The sequence below is a fragment of the Rhinolophus hipposideros genome, assembly GCF_964194185.1.
Source record: "Rhinolophus hipposideros genome assembly, chromosome: 21".
Taxonomy (NCBI): Eukaryota; Metazoa; Chordata; class Mammalia; order Chiroptera; family Rhinolophidae; genus Rhinolophus; species Rhinolophus hipposideros.
This window is the reverse complement of record NC_138067.1, coordinates 46,908,909-46,928,132: the sequence shown is the minus strand read 5'-3', so window position 1 is coordinate 46,928,132 and position 19,224 is coordinate 46,908,909. Positions and strand designations below refer to the sequence as shown.

The following is a 19,224-nucleotide window of genomic DNA, read 5'->3' as shown; positions in this document are numbered from 1 at the left end:
CTGCAACTCCCTTGTATACTTATCAAAAGAAACCACCAGTCGGCTTTGTTCTGGGCTCCAGTCTTTCAGAACTGTGAGATGCCTGGCCTTCTGAGATTTAACTGCATTAAATCTCTGTATGTTTCTTTCTTAGAAATTAACCCAAAGCCGCCCTTCTCGTACACTCACTGCCCGTGTTCCACTGGACACGACACCTTTTAAGTGTGTACTTTGATCAGCTTTGGAAAATGTAGAAATTCATGTAACAACTAAAACCACAATCAATCTGTAAATACGGTCATCACTCCTAAAACCCATGGTGACGTTTTTAGTCAACCTACTTCCCCCAAACCCAGACTGAAGGAAACAGCTCTTAGGTATTAGTCTTGCAAGTTCAAGAAATTCACAGAATTGAAATCAGAAAGAATGTAGCCTTTCATACTGGCACTATTCTCTGCATGCTTTCTATTTGTTTTCTTCGCTAGTTTGATTATGATCGTGATGTGTGTAGCGTTGGTTTTAAAGAATCATCTTGAGACTTCATCAAAATGGCGGCGTGAGGTGAGCCTCTGTAACGCTCCCCTGGAATTTACAACTAATTGAACAACAATAACTCCACAAAGGACTCCCTGCACAGCAGACAGGCAAGACAAACAGGCCCACTACTGAATCCACCTAAAGGTCAGAGAATCACGTGAGCGGGGAAGGAGGGAAAGGAGAAGTGCGGAGACGGAGCCGCGGGGGCGCAGGACGCAGACCTAGCTCAGTGCTCTGAGCTCGCTGCATCCGGGAACTAACACAGCTGCCGGAGAGGGAAGAACTCGGACTGCTAGGGCTCCGCTTATGGCCCACAGGGCTGAGGGGGCAGCATACACCATGGCTGAACCCAACGCTCATGGCACAGACCTCTGAGAAAAGACTGAGGGAAGAAGGTTGAAAACGGTGGTTTAAGCCCTCACTGCCAAGCAGAGAACGGAAGCCTTAGGCACTGAGACTAGCCGCCCCCTCCTTACCCTCCCAGAGCTCGCCCCGCCCCCACCGGCCCGGTGCTAGAAGCAGAACAGTAGCAGTGTCAGATCAAAAAAACAGAATATTTGCTGTTCTGAGAACTGTGGACCACAGACACAGATTCGCAGACCAACTAGTTCCAGCAAAGGGGAGGGAGCTGTGGAAGCAGGACTGGCTGTGGTGATGGTCGCCACCATTGCTCTGGGCCACCTCTCAAAACTCACCCTGCCCATGGCCCCACCTATCTGGACGGATCCCTGCAGGAGTAAACAGAACTGCTGAAACATACGGGATCTGAATCTGGTGCAGACAGAGCTTTGGAACTTCAAAAGCTCTCCGCATCCCCACAGAGACGCGGCACCCTATGACCCAGGCAAACCATTAACAGAGGAGAAGCCCATCTACGAGGGAATCCTCCCACTGTGTGAGAAACTGGATAGTGCAGAGAAAACATAACAATACCGTGTGAGACAGAAAAAAAGGCTACAGTCATAGAGAAAACAAAACATTCCACCAACAAGTACTGCAAAACAAAAGAAAGAACTCTTCCTATCAACCTATTGCAAAAGCCACTCCTGTAGATGTCTAGGAAAGGAAACAATAAATCAGTAATTGCCAGGAATAACCAAGGCAACAAGACAGCTCAGAAAGAAAGTGAAAAGTCTCCAGAAAAGGAACTTAAAGATATGGTACTATGTGACTTAAATGACAGAGAATTCAAGATTGCAGTTCTGAAAAAACTCAATGAGATGCAAGAAAACACAGAAAGGCAATTTAATGAATTCAGAAACGCAATCAAAGAACAAAATGAACATTTTACGAAAGAGATTGAAATTTTAAAAAAGCAAAAAATTGAATTTCTGGACATTAAGAACTCAATAGAAGATATTAAGAATGAAATAACCAGCTTAGGTAGTAGAGTTGACCAGATGGAGGAAAGAATCAGTGACATCGAAGATAGAAACCTGGAAATTACACAGATGGAAGAAGAAAGAGACTTGACACTTAAAAAAAATGAAAGAACTCTACAAGAACTTTCTGACTCTATCAGAAAGAGCAATATAAGAATAATGGGCATACCAGAAGGAGACGAAAGAGAGAAGGGAACAGACAATATATTCAAACAAATTGTTGATGAGAACTTCCCAAACTTGTGGACAGAACTGGATCCTCGAATCCAAGAAGCAAATAGAACCTCAATGCCAGCAGGGCTTCTCCAGGGCACATTGTATTGAAGCTGTCTAAAATCAACGACAAAGAAAGAATCCTCAAGGCAGCCAGGAAAAAGAAGACGATAACCTACAAAGGAAAGCCCATTAGAATATCATCAGATTTTTCAGCAGAAACTCTACAAGCCAGGAGGGAGTAAAACCAAATATTCAAACAATTGAAAGAGAGAAATTATGAGCAAAGAATAATATATCCAGCAAAGATATCCTTTAGATATGAAGGAAAAATAAAGACCTTTCCAGACTTACAGAAGCTGAGGAAATTTTCTAATACACGACCTGCACTACAAGAAATACTAAAGGAGGCTATTTGACCACCATCAACAGGGACAATTTGTGGCAACCGAAACATAAAGGGGGACAGTAAAGGCCTGAACCGGAATATGGGAATGGAGAAAGTAAACGTGCTGAAGAAAATGGAATACTCTAAATGTCAAACTTTCTTTTACATAAACTTAAGGTCAACCACTCAAAAAAAAATCCAGAACTGAAATATATACTGTAATAAAAGAAGAAACAGAGGGAAACATCATAGAATACCACCACACTGAAATAATAGGCAACAACAAAAAGGCAAAGAAACAATGGAGATACGGCCTTACCTGAAACTAAAGACAGAATGAAAGAAAATCCTCACGTATCAATAATCACCCTAAATGTAAATGGACTGAACTCACTAATAAAAAGGCACAGAGTAGCAGATTGGATCAAAAAACTAAACCCAACCATATGCTGTCTCCAAGAGACACATCTCACCTACAAGGACAAGCAGAGACTCAAAGCGAAAAGGTGGAAATTGACACTCCAAGCAAATGGTGCCCAGAGAAAATCAGGTGTAGCCATTATGATATCAGATGAAACAGACTTCATAGTGAAAAAAATAACAAGAGACAAAGATAGACATTTCATAATGATAAAGGGGACTATACAACAAGAAGACATAACAGTCATCAATATTTATGCCCCCAATCAGGGAGCACCAAAATATACCAAGCAACTACTAACAGAACTAAAGAGAGAAATTGACCAAAACACAATTATACTAGGGGACTTAAATACATCATTGATAGCTATGGATAGATCATCCAAACAGAAGATAAATAACGAAAGAGCAGCCCTAAATGACACATTAGATGAAATGCACATAATTGACATATATAGAGCACTTCATCCTAAAACATCAGACTATACATTCTTTTCTAGTGTACATGGAACATTCTCAAGGATAGACCATATATTGGGATATAAAAGTGACCTCAGCAAATTTAAGAAGATTGAAATCAGACCAAGCATATTCTCTGATCACAAGGCTTTGAAATTGGATATCAACCGTGAAAAGAAAGCAGGAAAAAACACAAATACATGGAGATTAAACAACATACTTTTAAAGAACGAGTGGGTCAAAGAAGAAATTAGAGGAGAGATCAAAAGATACATAGAAACAAATGACAATGAAAATACATCCTATCAAAATTTTTGGGATGCAGCAAAAGCAGTTTTAAGAGGGAAATTTATATCATTACAGACCTACCTCAAGAAACAAGAAAAATCCCAAATAAATAACCTCATGTTACACCTTAAAGAACTAGAAAAAGAAGAACAAGTGAAACCCAAGGTCAGCAGAAGAAAGGAAATAACGAAAATCAGAGCAGAACTAAATGAAATAGAAAACAAAAATACTAGAAAAAATTAATGTGACAAAGAGCTGGTTCTTTGAAAAAATTAACAAAATCGACAAACTTTTGGCTAGACTCACTAAGATAAAAAGAGAGAAGACACTAATTAACAAAATCAGAAATGAAAAAGGGGAAGTTATCACGGACACCACAGAAATACAAACTATCATGCAAGAATACTATGAAGGACTATATGCCACCAAATTCAATAACCTAGAAAATGGACAAGTTCTTAGAAACATATAGCTTTCCAAGGCTGAACCATGAAGAACTGGAAAATCTAAACAGACCAATCTCCAGTAAAGAAATTGAATCAGTCATCCAAAACCTTCCCAAATGCAAAAGTCTGGGACCAGATGGTTTCTCTAGTGAATTCTCCCAAACCTTCAAACAGGATCTAATACCAATCCTGCTCAAACTCTTCCAAAATATTGAAGAAGAGTCAGTACTCCCTAACTCATTTTATGAGGCCAACATTACCCTGATAGCAAAACCTGGTAAGGACAACACAAAAAAAGAAAACTACAGACCTATATCTCTGATGATTACTGATGCAAAAATCCTAAACAAAATTTTAGCAAATCGAATACAACAATGCATTAAAAAGATTATTCATCACAACCAAGTGGGGTTCATCCCTGGGGCACAAGGATGGTTCAACATCCACAAATCCATCAATGTGATACATCACATAAACAAAATAAAGGACAAAAATCATATGATTATATCAATTGATGCAGAAAAAGCATTTGACAAGATGCAACATCCATTTATGATTAAAACACTTAATAAAATTGGTATAGAAGGAAAATACCTTAACATAATAAAGGCCATATACGACAAGCCCTCAGCTAATCTCATAATTAATGGTGAAAAACTGAAGCCCTTTGCTCTCCGTTCAGGAACACGACAGCGCTGTCCCCTATCACCTCTGCTTTTCAACATAGTGTTGGAAGTCCTTGCCAGAGCCATCAGGCAAGAGAAAAAAATAAAAGGCATCCAAATTGGGAATGAAGAAGTAAAATTATCACTCTTTGCAAATGACATGATGCTATATATGGAAAACCCTAAAGACTCCACCAAAAAGCTGTTAGAAACAATCAACGAATACAGTAAAGTTGCTGGCTACAAAATCAACGTACAAAAGTCCCTTGCATTCCTATATACTAACAATGAAATCTCAGAAAAAGAAATACAAAAAACAATTCATTTTGCAATTGCAGCAAAAAGAATAAAATACCTAGGAATAAGCCTAACCAAGGATGTGAAGGATTTATGTGCTGAAAACTATAAGACATTTTTGAAAGAAATTGAAGAAGACACAAAGAAATGGAAAGACATTCTGTGCTCATGGATTGGAAGAATCAACATAGTTATAATGGCCATATTACCCAAAGCAATATACAAATTTAATGCAATCCCCATCAAAATCCCAATGGCATTTTTTAAAGAAATAGAACAAAAAATCATCAGATTTGTTAGGAACCACAAAAGACCCCGAATAACCAAAGCAATCTTAAGAAAAAAGAACAATACTGGAGGTATCACACTGCCTGACTTTAGCTTGTGCTACAGGGCTACAATAATCAAAACAGCATGGTATTGGCAGAAAAACAGATACATAGAACAATGGAATAGAATTGAAAACCCAGAAATAAAACCAAATAAATATAGACAGATAATTTTTGACAAAGAAGCTAAAAACATACAATGGAAGAAAGACAGCCTCTTCAATAAATGCTGCTGGGAAATTGGATAGCCACGTGCAGAAGAATGAAACTGGACTGCTAGCTGTCACCATGTACCAAAATTAATTCAAAATGGATCAAAGACTTAAGCATAAGACCTGACACAATAAACTGCATAGAAGAAAACATAGGTATTAAACTTATGGACCTTGGGTTCAAAGAGCATTTTATGAATTTGACTCCAAAGGCAATGGAAGTAAAAGCTAAAATAAACGAATGGGACTATATGAAACTTAAAAGCTTCTGCACAGCAAAAGAAACCATCAACAAAATAAAGAGGCAACCAACTGAATGGGAGAAGATTTTTGCAAACAGTTCCTCCGATAAGGGGCTAATATCCAAAATATACAAGGAACTCATGAAACTCAACAACAAAAAAACAAACAATCCAATTTAAAAATGGTGGACAGAGGACCTGAAGAGACATTTCTTCAAAGAGGACATACAAATGGAAATAGACATATGAAAAAATGCTCACCATCACTAATCATCAGAGAAATGCAAATAAAAACCACAATGAGATATCACCTCACCCCAGTCAGAATGGCTTTCATCAACAAGACAAATAGTAACAAGTGTTGGAGAGGCTGTGGAGAAAAAGGAACCCTCATACACTGTTGGTGGGAATGCAGACTGGTGCAGCCGTTATGGAAGGCCGTGTGGAGGTTCCTCAAAAAATTACGAATAGAATTACCATATGACCCAGCAATCCCTCTCCTGGGTATCTACCCATAAAATTTGAAAACATTTATACATAAAGACACATGTGCTCCAATGTTCACTGCAGCTTTGTTTACAGTGGCCAAGACATGGAAACAACCAAAATGTCCTTCAATAGATGAATGGATAAAGAAGTTGTGGTATAAAAACAACAAAAGAACAAGACAAACAAATGAGAAAGAAAAACTCATAGACACATACAATAATTTAGTGGTTACCAGAAGGTAAGGGGGTGGGAGATGGGTGATGAGGGTAAGGGGGATCAAATATATGGTGATGGAAGGAGAACTGACTCTGGGTGGTGAACACAGAATGTGATTTATAGATGATGTAATACAGAATTGTACACCTGAAATTATGTAATTTCACTACCAATTTGTCATCCCAATAAATTTTTTTAAAAAAGAATCATCTGACTTATGGTTTATCAATTTTATTGGCCTTTTTAAAGAATCGTCTTTGGGTTTCACTGATTTTTGTTACAATCTGTCTGTATTCAGTTTCACTAATCTCTGCCCTGTGTTATTTTATTCTGCTAACTTTGGGGTGTTTGCTCTTTTTCTTGTGTCTTAAGAAGGAAACTAAAGATTAGAAACTGCTACTTCATCTGAGCACGTGCTGCTCTCACTTCCCTTCTAAACTGGTTTCCTATTTTCTATTCTGAAGTCACCACTTTATATGTCACTGGTTTTCGTTTATCTCTTGATCTCCTCAGGCACAACTTTCAGGTTTAGGTTGTGAACATGAAAAAGATTCGGGAAAGCTTTGATGAAGTGCACATGAGAACTTGTTAAATCTCTGAGAGTGAAGTTTGACTGAAGACATTTGAAGTTTGAATTGACGGGGAGGCCAAAGACTCAAAGAAAATTCTCTCAAGACATGAATGAGGAGTAAGTTGTGTGTTACTAGTGTGTGTTTTGTGTGCATGAATGGGAATTTGTAAGTGTGGAGCTCTAGGTGAATTCTAGGCCCCGACAATCATTGTCAACAGAAGATCAACCTGCAGATATTTATGCTTTAAACCTGAAATTATAAAGCGAGTTTTAATGTTCATGGGTACTTTTAATGTAATTTATCTTTACATTATATACGAGAAAATTCACGTTAAGTATAGACTGGGGATTCTGAATCAGTTTGGGGAAGAGATTTTGTGGACTCTTTCATAATACAAAAGAAAAAAAAGTGACTACTGCGTAATTGGACTAATTTACTTACCTAGTTTTTGAGACTAGAATGCCAAAAACAAAAATATGAAGAAAATTAAAACTCCTTGTTGTTAAATTGATCTGCAAAAACCTTGTTACTGGAAATGAGTAGAACTTGAGTCTTCCTTCCAGGAAATGAGGATGTGATTGTCAGGCCTATGAGTATATTAGGTTCTTCACCTTATTGTCTTGCAGTTTTTTTACTTATTAAAACTGTTCCAGTGAAAAGCATATTAGTAATATGAACTTCTGGTCTTGTTGGGAATTCTACCTTTTGAAAAATGTGATATTTGCATGGAACTGTTGGAATCTTTTTGTTTTCTCAGTTTACCCTCCACTGCACAGAATTGAAGCTAGAAGTTTCCCTTTTGATAAAGGAACAAATATGAACAAGTCATTTGTAAACTGATGTTTAGTAATGAGACAAACCTTGAAATACTAGAATACATTATACGCCTAATCCTAGGTAGTCTTTTCAAAGGTATCTCCTATGTTTTTACATTGTTTTTCAAGATACTTTTTGTAAGAATGATTCAGTTTTTTGGGTTTTGGTTTAATGTATTTATTTATTTTCAAGTGTGTTTATCCAGGACCCATCAGCTCCAGTCAAGTAGTTGTTTCAATCTAGTTGTGAGGGCAAAGCTCATAGTGGCCCATGTGGGGGTCGAACCTGCAACCTTGTTGTTAAGAGCACTGCGCTCTAACCAACTGAGCTAACCAGCCGCCCCTCAAGATATTTTAAGTTAAATTTTTTTCCACTTTTCAGAGCTGTTTCTTTGGGCTACATTTTTTAAATTGAAGTATAATTCATAAGGAGCAGCACTTTTTCTTTTCTGATAAGGCTCCTTATAACTATGGCTGAACGTTTTGCTCTAGTCTTTCAAAGAAGGGCCATTTTATTTTTTACAGTCACTTCGAAAGTCATGTGGTCTTTAATTTGGGGACGATTTTGCAAGAGTGCTAATGCATATTTAAACGCCAGTAGACCTTGTCACATGTCACCCCATGAATGTGAGCAATGGAAGGACTACCCTGCCTGTAATAAATCAGTCCTGGACTGAAAAACTAGGGAAGAAACATACTTTTCTTTTTTGCATAAATCGAAAAACAGCCAGTGTGTGGAGTTTTCTTTTGACCTCAGCAGATGAACCGAACTGATAATGTTAATTCAGATTCAGGAAATTATCTGAATCTTGGTTTGTACAGATTTGGAATCTCCATGCAATGTTAACTAAATCAGGTAGCTTTTACGGTTTCACATGTGTACATAGGCTCTCCTCACCGTTTTCAACATCTACTCGTTATTGAACTTTGTAAACTGGCATAAAATCATTGCAACAATGTTGCAACCAATTTTATAATTTTACAGGGTAATACATCTTATTTTTCAGAGACAAACCAAAGATTAATCTCTCAAGGTTCTTACTACCTGCTTTAGCAGTATCTGGTAGAGGGAGGATCTTTTATATATTTGTAATAGATGAAAAATAAACCAGATTGAAATCCTGTTTTTTCTGTTTTGTTTCCTTTTTTGTTTTTTTACTGCTTAAGCCATGTATCAAGATTTGGGTCCTAATTGTGTAGAATAAGTTAAACTTAAATTGCATTCTATTAACCAGTATGAGTGTATTTCTATAAGCAGAATTTCCATTGAACATCAACTAAGTAGTCTGTCACCAGAAGCTTTTATTCGGGAAAAGGAAAAAGACCGGCAACCCAGCACATGCTGACATGTCCAGGCATGTGCATTGTGGCTTGTGTGCTAAGATGGAGGGTACTTCAGGCAGGGCGACCGGAAGTTAGAACCACAGTTTCATGAAAAGGTACTTAGGACCATAGATTTCCACTAGGTGTTCCTGCGAACGTCCATGAGCCCGGCTCTTCCACAGACCTCACCCCTGATCACTTTTCTTGAAGTCCTAGTTCATCTTTAATAGTTATGTTGAAATAAAGTTTTAAAAGGTAAAAATAAGAACAAATAAAGGAAGCGTCTTGCCAACTATATATAGTTGGTTCTTACCAGGAAATTCAACCCTACAATCTCTGCCATTGTGCTTTCACTGTTTACAATTAATGTAACTACTGATAAGGTTGTTTTGGGTGTCATCTTTTGTTGTTTGTCCGCTCCTCTCTCCGCTCTATTGTTTGCTCTTCAGTTTTCCTTTTCCTGCCTTCTCTTGGCTTTTTGGAGAATTGTTTGTTATTCCATTCTAATTTATCTACTGCTGTTCTAACTATACCTCTGTGAGTGTTGTTTTTTAAGTGGCTATTACAGGTATTATAATACACACACCACATTGCACAGAGCCTACACACAGGAACTATTTTACCTCTTCAAGGCAAATGCAGAAGCCTGACAACAAATAGGTCCTATTCCCCTCAACACTGTATGCTGTAGTTGTGGTATTACATTTACATGCATTTAAAACCCCACCAGACAATGTCACCATTTCAGCTTTAAACATCCACACCTTTTTTGAAATGCAAGGGAACTATGATACAACGTTTACTTCAATAGTTACCATTTTTTGCTCTTTCTTTATTCTTGACTTTCCGTTTGTTTTCGTCTAGAATTATTTCCTTCTTGCCTGAAGAGCTTACTTCTTTTAAGTAGGTCTGCTAGCAACAAATTTGCTCAGTGTCCTCCCAGAATGACTATTTGGCTACCATTCCTGAGGAAAATGTCCAGAATTTCAGGTTGGCTCTTCTTGACTCACAGGACTTTAAAATCATCTAACCATGATGGTTTCTGACAGGAAATCTGTAGTCATTCAAACCATTTTTCCTCGGTAGGCAACGTGGCATTTTCTCTGGATTCTTTTAATTATTTGGTTTCTTTTCACTAGTTTATGATCATGATGTGTGTGGGCATTGTCTTTATATGATTTATAACTGAGTACCTCGGACATGTATATTTATTGAGTTTCAACAAATTTGTGAAATGGTCAGCTATCTATTTCTTCAAATATGTTTTTTCTTCTTTGCTATCATTCTCCTTTTGCTGGAGGCATGAATTGTCTCACAGATCCCTGAGTCGGTTCATTTCTAAATAACTGAATTACCTCCCATGCGGGCTCTTACCAGAGCTGGAGAAAGAACCCACAATGTGAGAAAAAGAGCTCCACCCAGGGCAGCAGGGGCCACTGAGGAGCAGAAATGATTCGGGGGATTTGAAGGAAAGACGGTGCTGACTCAGAAACAAGGAAGTCAGTGAAGGGAAGTGTTTAGAGGAAGGACAATCCGCAGTCCCAGGTCACGAGGCATGGCCGTGCTTTCCTCTGAGAAACGGTGATCAGTCTTCTAAGCGTCTCCTCATGCCTCCCTCACCACCGGGGTCGTCCTCCCCGTGATGGTCCCATTAGCTCCTCCAGGCACCAAGAAGAGATTGGAACAGACTTCAGTTTTAATCTTGCACTTCACATCCCATCATCAAATCCACACATTATGCCCCTGAGCCCCTCTTAACCGTGTCCCCAGCCCAACTCAAGACTCCAGACGTCTGTGTCATCACATCAGCCCCCTTCCTCATCCTCCAGTCCAGGCCCCACTGCTTTCTCCAGTTCACTCCTCTCTGCACTTCCAAGGGACTCTTCCTATAACCCTATCTGGGCTGAGCGCCAACCATTCCACCAGTTTCCATCTTCAAAAAAAACAACCCTAAGTAGCACCATCTGACATTCAAGGCTGGGAAAAATCAGGCCTGAGCTAAACACACCAGCTCCAGAGAACACACTCTCCTTCCACAACCAAACCCCTCCACCCCAAGCCACACACAGAAACTGAGCATTTAACAATTCTGTGCCTCCCACGGCTGCTACCCCTGTCCATTAGAACCTAGCCAACCGGCTGAACCGAGTAGCCATCCTGTCTTGTGCCACTCAACTGTGAATGTACTTTGAGTTACAAGTTTGTGTCAGGGCTGTACGAGAAAACCACATGAACGACTTCAAATACTGACCAACACGCCATCTTGCTAGAGTTACCAATAGAGCCCTCCTGCATTACATTTCACACAGTGGTTGCCTTTTTAAAACAGAACTCTGTTCGTACTGTCTGTTGCAGAACTTTCCCACTGACTTCAGCATAAAACCCAAAGTAGTTGCACGGTGCTGGAGACCTGAGTGAGCGGGCCCAGCCTTCTCCTGGCTGCTCTCACGTCTGACAACAGCTCAGGACCTTTCTGGTCACAAAGCCACCCAGCCACCACCACCAGGCTAACCCGCTCCTGCTCAGGGTCACTCCATCTCCAAGAAGGATCCAGGTTACATAACGTATACATGTTACTGGATCTCATCGTTCATTTTTTTCTTCCAACATGTAATAATCTCACAACAAAACTGTAACTGAATTGTCTGCTATCTAAATAGCTGTAATGTCTGCCTTCGTTCATCTGAGCCCATGAGTGCAAGGAAAGGATCTGTCTTCGGCCATCAATGTCCAGTGTCTGGCACCATGGTTGGCCATGGTGACTACTCAGTAAATTCTGCCTGATTTCCTGGCCAGTGAGAGAAAGGAAGAAAAATTGCATTTACAAAGTCTCAGGAAAGGGAAGTGACTTACCCAAGCCCACACAGGTCGTCAGAATTGGAGCAGAAATTGGGCTGGCTCACCTCCTGCCCTGCCTCCTCTCCCCTCATGTTCTGGGACCAGCGTCACCCTCTGGATTTGGGTTTGGCATGAGGTGGAGGCGGAGAGTGTGGGTCTGGTGAGACTCAGGTCTGGTCCAAAAGGTGCCACAGCCTGCTGTCTCCTCAGCCCCATCCCTCCAGGTGAGCAGAGCGAGGCCGTGGAAGGGGCTGTTCCCCTCCCTTGAGGCCACTGAAGAGGAACTCGTGACATGTTACATGGAGCCTGGACCTCGTCACACCCTGTGCATCTGTCCTGCTGGGCTCTAGGGACCATGAGAGGCAGCACCTCGACCCTGACCCTCACTGCCCTTCTCTGCCTCGGTGAGCTTTAGGGGAAATGGAGGGATGGGGTCCCCTCGCCTTCCAGGTCCTGGTCCCTAAAAGACCCCAGGACTCAGGAGGGTCAGTGGGGACAGGATTTCCAGGGGAAAACGAGACGTTGTCAGCCCCAGGTCTGACTCTGTGTTTAGGGGCCCATCCCAGGCCTGGAGCCGCTGTGTGTGGGGGTGCGGATGGTTCTCACAGGAAATCTTTTTCAGGGCTATGTCGGGGCCCGCAGGACCTGGTACAGGCAGGTGAGTCCTCCCCCAGGTCTCCTGCTTCAGTCCCCCAACCCCCTGGGCACCTATGAGAAACAGGGTCTGACCGATGGTGACCAGTCTGGGAAGGGCCTTGGAGTGACCGGTGGTGACACAGGGGAGAAGGGTACCCCTGACCTTCAGGTCTGATTCCTTTCCAGGTCTCCTCCCCAAACCCTCCATCTGGGCTGACCCAGGCCCCGTGGTCACCAAGGGGAGCCGTGTGACCATCTGGTGTCAGGGTTCCCTGCAGGCTGAGGCCTACAGTCTGTATAAAGAGCCTGGTTCCCAAGTCTTGGATACAAAGATCCCACAGGACTCCAGCAACAAGACCGGTTTCCTTATTGAATCCATGAGCTCAACCACTGTAGGACAGTACCAGTGTGCATATTACACCAGAAGGAACAGCTGGTCAGAGCTGAGTGACCCACTGTCCCTGGTGGTGACAGGTAAGAGCTGGGTCCCCTCAACACTGTGGGCTCCCCCTCACAGGCAGAAGGAAATGGAGTGTGGACTCAGGGGGACCTCACCCCTCACAGCCCACACTGGGGTATGTGGGGTGACTGTCCCCCTTCAACACAGCTCTCTCTTCCTCCCTCAGGCATATACGATGCACCCTCCCTCTCAGCCCAGCCAAGCCCTGTGGTGGCCTCAGGAGAGTACGTGTCCCTCTCGTGTAGCTCACAGATTACATGGGGCACTTTCCACCTGCTGAAGGGCGGAGGAGCTGACCCGCCCATACATCTGGATTCAAGGACCAGTGATGGGAGGTGGCCGGCCCAGGCCCTCTTCCTTGTGGGCCACGTAAACACTTCCCACGGGGGGACCTACAGATGCTATGGTTCCTCCAGCTACTACCCTAATGTGTGGTCACACCCCAGTAAGCCTCTGCATCTCAAGGTCACAGGTGAGGACATACATGCTCAGCCCCATCTCTTCCCTGGGTCCTAAAGGATTGACCTAAACCTTGTGCCCAGTGGAGCCCAGGGGCCATGGAGGGTCAGTGACACTAGCCTCCTGGGGTCAAAACCACAGGCGGGAGGTTAGGAAGGGACCAGTGAGAACTCTCACGGCAGCCCAGTGGGCAATGTGGGGTGTGACCCCTTGGTACCACTGTCCCCTTCTCCCAGGCGTGTACAGGAGGCCCACCCTCTCGGCCCAGCCAGGCCCATTGGTGCTGCCTGGAGACAACTTGACACTCCAGTGTCACTCAGAGGCCGGCTTTGACAGATTCGCTCTGACCAAGGACGTGGGGCTCACACACCCCCAGCGCCTTGATGAGCAGCACAGCCCCGACTTCCCCCGAGGCCGTGTGACCAGTGCCCACGGGGGCCGGTACAGATGCTACACTGGACACAACCTGTCGTATGCATGGTCGGCCCCCAGCGCCCCCCTGGACATCCTGATCACAGGTGGGAGCCCTGCCCTGCCCCAGGTCCTGAGAGTCGGCTCAGGGCGCTGGGCCCAGGGTCACCCTGATGGTGATGGGGTGCAGGGAGAGGGTCCAGGAGCGGAGGCTGAGATGCGGTGTGCTCCATGGAGAGGGAGTGAGAAAAGGGGAGGGAGGGACATGGAGATAAGAGTCCCACCCAGAAGGACTGAAAGGAGCTGAGATGTGCTCACAACCAGAATCCCTGGAGAAGGACCTGGTCCTGCAACGCAGGGTCAAGGGCATGTGGGAGAGGGCAGCTCTCTACACCTCAGGGCCTTCCTCTCCCTCAGGCATGTACGGTGCACCCTCCCTCTTGGCCCAGCCAGGACCCTCAGTGTCCCGGGGAGAGAATGTAACCCTGCAGTGTCGCTCTGAGGTCTGGTTTGATAACTTCCACCTGCACAAGGAGAGGTCACCTGCTCCTCCCCAGCACCTGCGTCTGCGGAACAGGGCTGCACCCTCTCAGGCCAACTTCCCCATCAGTCCTGTGACCTCAGCCCATGGGGGCACTTACAGGTGCTACGGTTCACGCAGCACCTCCCCCTACCTGCTGTCACACGCCAGTGACCCCCTGCAGCTTGTGGTCTCAGGTGAGGAGCCCCAGCCCCACCCCTTGTTTCCTCATGGTCAGTTCAGGATCGGGGAGCTCTGAGCTGGGTGGGAGTGAGTGACAGGAGGGTCAGCCGGAGGGGACTCTGACCTCCCAGAGGGATGGACAAAGCCAGGACTCCTATCCCTGCCTCATCACCGTCGTTCCTGAGGCGGACATGTTCCCGGTGGGCAGTTGGAGGCTGGGAGGACTCAAGCTGACCAAAAAGAGAAAAGGCCCGAGGCAGCCCCTCCAGGCTTCCTCCAGTCTCCAGTGCTGGCAGCCTCACCCAGAGACCAGCAGAAGGGCAGACTAGCTGAGGCCTGGATCCCCAGAGGGACCAGGATCACCTGCTATGGCACGTCTTGTCTCCCAGGGGGGTTGGGAGTCAGGCAGACATGTGGGCGGACCACAGGGCCCCCAGGGCTGAGGCTGGGGCATGATGGGTGGGGCATCATGGCAGAGGGAGATGTTGGGGCCAGCCTGGGGGAGGAGCAGCTGGGCTGAAGTGGGGAGAAGGCAGCTCCTGCCCTCACCTCCCATCCTGATTCCCAGGAGGCTCTGAGGAGGGTCCCCCCACCACCACGGAGACAGGCCTGCAGAGGGGTAAGTGGGGGTCTGTGGGGAGGTGGTGGGAGCAGCTTGGTTCTGGTTTTGGTCCAGCCACTTCCTGGATAAGTTCCTTCTCCGATTGCAAAGGGTGAGAAGACTGCTTGGACACTGTGTGTGCTGGGGACACAGGCGGTGGGTGCTGGGGACACAGGCAGTATCTGAGCTCCCCTCCATGAGCTCAGCCCTCAAGGAGATGCCATGGAGTTGGGGAAAGAAGACACACTCGTGGTTCAAATCCCAGCTCCACTACTTCCCACCCTAGGATCTTGGACAGTCGTGTTCCTCCCAAGTGCTAGGTTCACGACTGTGGGACAGGCCCCCCGCCACCCCCTTCAAGTGCAAGCCTTTGAAGTGGCCTGGCCCTGTTTTGAGGTCAAGAAGGGCACAGCTCTCCTCCTGCACTTCCCAGATACACACACTCCATCTGCACACGGGCTCCAGGTGGGGGAAAAGCATCTGGGCTAGAATGGAGAGGGGTGACAGGTGTTCTGCCTGGAGGAGAGGAGACAGAATAATTAAAACAAACAAGCAAATGGGAACCCACAGCCCAGGGTTCCAGCGCCAGCCTTGCTACTGCCAGGCTGGGTTAACCTCTCTGTGCCTCAGTTTCCTCCTCTGTGAAATGGGTGGAGTGTTGTCAGCAATCCCCCCCCCTCCCCGGTACATGACTATTGTGAGGGTTCAGGACATGAATAACAGACCCCAGCACATGCCTGGCACACAGTAGGCGCTCAATGAAATGGCACCGCTGGCTCATCCATGACGTCACTCGTGCCCAAGGTCTCCTGAATGTTCTGATTGGAGTCTCGGTGGCTTTCGTTTTGCTGCTGTCCCTGCTCCTCTTCCTCTTCCTCCGACATCGGTGTCAGGGCAAAAACAGGACATCAGGTGAGTAGGGAATGGGGTGACCAGCGTCACAGGAGGGGGTTGCTCAGTGCACCTGCCAGAGAGAAACCAGCCGAGGAAGGTCAGCTGAGAACACCTCCAGGGAAAAGTCTGAAGAGATTAAACGTGAGCATACATGTACGTATTTTCGAGTATTCCTTTGGGTTTTTCACTTATGAAATGCTTGAAAACACATGCAAGTTTTGTTTTTCATCGTTTTGAATTGCTTTCTCTTGAATTCTACATGCAGGTGGGAGGGGTTATAATCTTCTCAGTTGGTGCGTCCTCTGAAGACCTTAGTGCAGCCCCGGGGGAGGGTTCTAGGGTGGGCTAGAGGCTGACCGCCACCTTCCTGCAGTGGCTGCAGCATCAGAGCCTGAGGACAGAGGCCTGCAGAAGAGGTGAGCCCTCTCCCACAGACCCGACTCCCGCCTGCCTGCTGCCCCCGCGCTGCCCCTAACAATCCATCTCCTTCCCCAGCTCCAGCCCAGCTGCTGATGTCCAGGAGGAGAACTTGTGTAAGGGGACAAAGAAGGGCTGTCCTAGGGGAGGAGACGGGCTCAGAGAACATTGGTGGGACATGGAAACCGGGTTTGGTTCAAAATAGTTCTGGGCTTCAGGGTGAGACAGCATGAATCTGACACTGTGTGACCCTGGCCACATAACTAACCCTCTCTAGGCCGCTGCCTGGCTGGCAAAAGATGAGCCCTGTGTTCTGTCCCCACCAGATGCTGTCGTGAAAGACACACAGCCTGAGGACAGACAGTTGGACAGTGAGGTGAGCTCCGTCTGGTCCTAAGCAGGGCACCCACACCTCCTTGTTCATATACTAAATCCAGTGGACACACCTCCACCCTCACACCACACAACTCAGCAGACTCTCCCTCTTGGAAGCATGAAGCCCTGGGCTGCTACAACCTCACATCCTCCTTTTGTCTCCTCGGCTGGCCCCTCTGCCCTTGGAGCTGTTGAAGGCTCAGATGGAGAAGAAATCCAAGCCCTGGGCTTGCAGAGGCCCAGAGGGGCGCCTTCTGAAACCTGCACAAAGGGTTCTCCGGTCTGGCTCAGCCCTCGCTGTTCGTCTGTCCCATGGACCTGACATGGGTGACAGCAGGCTCTGTACACCACAGCAGGCTGGCTCAGCTCACTCTAACGAATAATGGCACTCCCTTAAGGGGTGCAGTGGGGTCTGACTGTCCCTCCACGCTGATGGCTCCACACCAAATCCCTACCTCCAGTCCTGACCTCTCCCCAGTATGAAGCCCCCAACACCGTCACAGGGGCTTCAACCTTACCTCTCCTCCCCCAGACCCCTAAAGACACGCTGACTGGAGGATACAAGAACCAAGGAGAACCCCCATCTCCAGCAGAGCCCCAACGAAAGCCCCCAAGACTGTCCTTTCCTCCCTGGTCTCAGGCTTTCCCACCCCAACCGTGTCTTTGCTCTCCCCCCACTGCAGGCTGCAGCATCCGAAGACCCCCAGGATGTGACCTACGCCCAGCTGAACCACTTGACCCTCAGACAGGATACAAGTGCACCCCTTTCCTCCCCGTCAGAGGAGCCCCCAGATGAGCCCAGCGTGTACGCTGCTCTGGCCATCCACTAGCCTGGGAAGGGCCCAGACCCCACTCCAGGGAGGGGGCCTGCAGGGACCCTGGAAGGCACAGGAACTGCCCCCACTGGAGATACAGCTCGTGACCCCAGCCAGCCTGGAGACCTGACCCGGATCCCCAACAGCTCTTGGGAACCTTTTGGAAGTCAATTGTTTCCAGGGATTCCATCACTACACAGTTCATCTTAGTCCCTACCTACCAAAGGGACCTTGCTGACTGTCAGGGTCCCATGCAACTACCATCAATTGAGGCCATCACTTTGCAAATGGCAACCTCGGGGTGAGTGGGGGGAGGGCAGGCTACCCAGCCCATCAGCTGCAGCTGTCCCTGTGAAGCTGGGTACTTAACTGACCTCAGAGGCCAAAAGCCCCCCCGGAGACCAACTAGAGGGTGCAGAGGGGTTGCTCAATTCGTTTCTCATTTCCTGAGACCAAGCCCCTTCCTCCTCAGCCCAGTGCAGCTGCAGAGAAAAGGGAAGTCTGCTCCCTCCTGACCATCAGTGGTTTCAGACTCCAAACGCAGGGGGAGGGATGCCTTCAGTGTCCCTTCCCACAGACCAGAATCCATTTCCCACTTCTACACTTCTACGACTCAGAACTGGGGACCTCATCAATCACACCCCTGCGTTCTTGTCGAATGTTCCCTACCAAAAACCAATTAAAACAGAGGTGGATGGGGTCAGCTCTCAGCTCCCACTGCCCCCCTTACACCAACTTCTCTTCCCAGGGGTCAGGGTTAGAGCTGGAGATGTGAGCTGACCCTGACCCCACTTGCTATTGACTTCCTCTGCCTGGAGCTGACTCTTCCCCATCCCCACATGCAAACTGTTGGCTTTCAGAATTTCCTTCTGGTTTTGACTCACCCTTCCTGTAACACCTTTGGTCTCCCTGCTGTGACGTTCAGGACTGTAGCTCCGGCCCCAGGAGGACAAGGACCACGGTCCAAGAGGCAGTCACAGCACCTTAGTGCCGGCTGCAGCAGCACATGCTGAAACTGGACAGATAGAGTAGTAGCATGGCCCCTGAGCAAGGATGACGCTAATTCATGAAGCATTCCCCATTTTTTCAAGGATAGTAATGACTTTTGGAGATGATCACTTTGTATAGATGTTGAACTATGTTGTACACCGGAAACTTACATTAAAATAAAAAGCCCCCGAGGATCTGACCCGACCAGGCTAACCAGACCCGTTCCATGCAGGGCAATACTCCCAAGTGTGGAACTAGCTCGAGGCCGCCTGGGGAAGGGCGCAGCCTGTGCTTCTCCCCGCTACACAGGCTGCGTGGCCACAGCAGGGAGGGAAAGATGCACCAGTAAGACC

The 19,224-nt window shown here is 46.2% G+C and overlaps 1 protein-coding gene across 4 annotated transcripts; it reads left to right on the top strand.

Annotated features, from left to right (window-relative positions):
- Positions 1–7,036: 7,036 nt before the first annotated feature.
- Positions 7,037–19,074, top strand: LOC308490369 (leukocyte immunoglobulin-like receptor subfamily A member 3). 4 transcript variants are annotated; one of them, XM_081032477.1, is made up of 13 exons: positions 7,037–7,250; positions 12,321–12,514; positions 12,733–12,768; positions 12,933–13,220; positions 13,373–13,678; positions 13,902–14,183; positions 14,494–14,793; positions 15,348–15,398; positions 16,185–16,292; positions 16,648–16,690; positions 16,770–16,807; positions 17,018–17,067; positions 17,750–19,074. In XM_081032477.1, exons 2-13 carry the CDS (start codon positions 12,403–12,405, stop codon positions 17,894–17,896), a joined length of 1,761 nt encoding a protein of 586 aa, XP_080888603.1. In that variant the 5' UTR covers positions 7,037–7,250; positions 12,321–12,402; the 3' UTR covers positions 17,897–19,074. The 4 variants fall into 4 exon arrangements, 3 of the variants coding, with proteins under 3 accessions (XP_080888603.1, XP_080888604.1, XP_080888605.1); XM_081032478.1 differs by having other exon boundaries at positions 7,173–7,250; positions 12,335–12,514; XR_013992199.1 differs by lacking the exon at positions 7,037–7,250 and having other exon boundaries at positions 12,143–12,514; positions 15,348–15,492.
- The last annotated feature ends 150 nt before the right edge of the window (positions 19,075–19,224 follow it).

Excerpts from the sequence above, each read along its gene's own strand:
- LOC308490369 (XM_081032477.1), top strand. The coding sequence starts at position 12,403 with ATGTTACATGGAGCCTGGACCTCGTCACACCCTGTGCATCTGTCCTGC. Across the intron at positions 14,184-14,493 it reads CCTGGACATCCTGATCACAG|GCATGTACGGTGCACCCTCC; the intron begins GTGGGAGCCCTG and ends CCTCTCCCTCAG. Across the intron at positions 15,399-16,184 it reads GGAGACAGGCCTGCAGAGGG|GTCTCCTGAATGTTCTGATT; the intron begins GTAAGTGGGGGT and ends CTCGTGCCCAAG.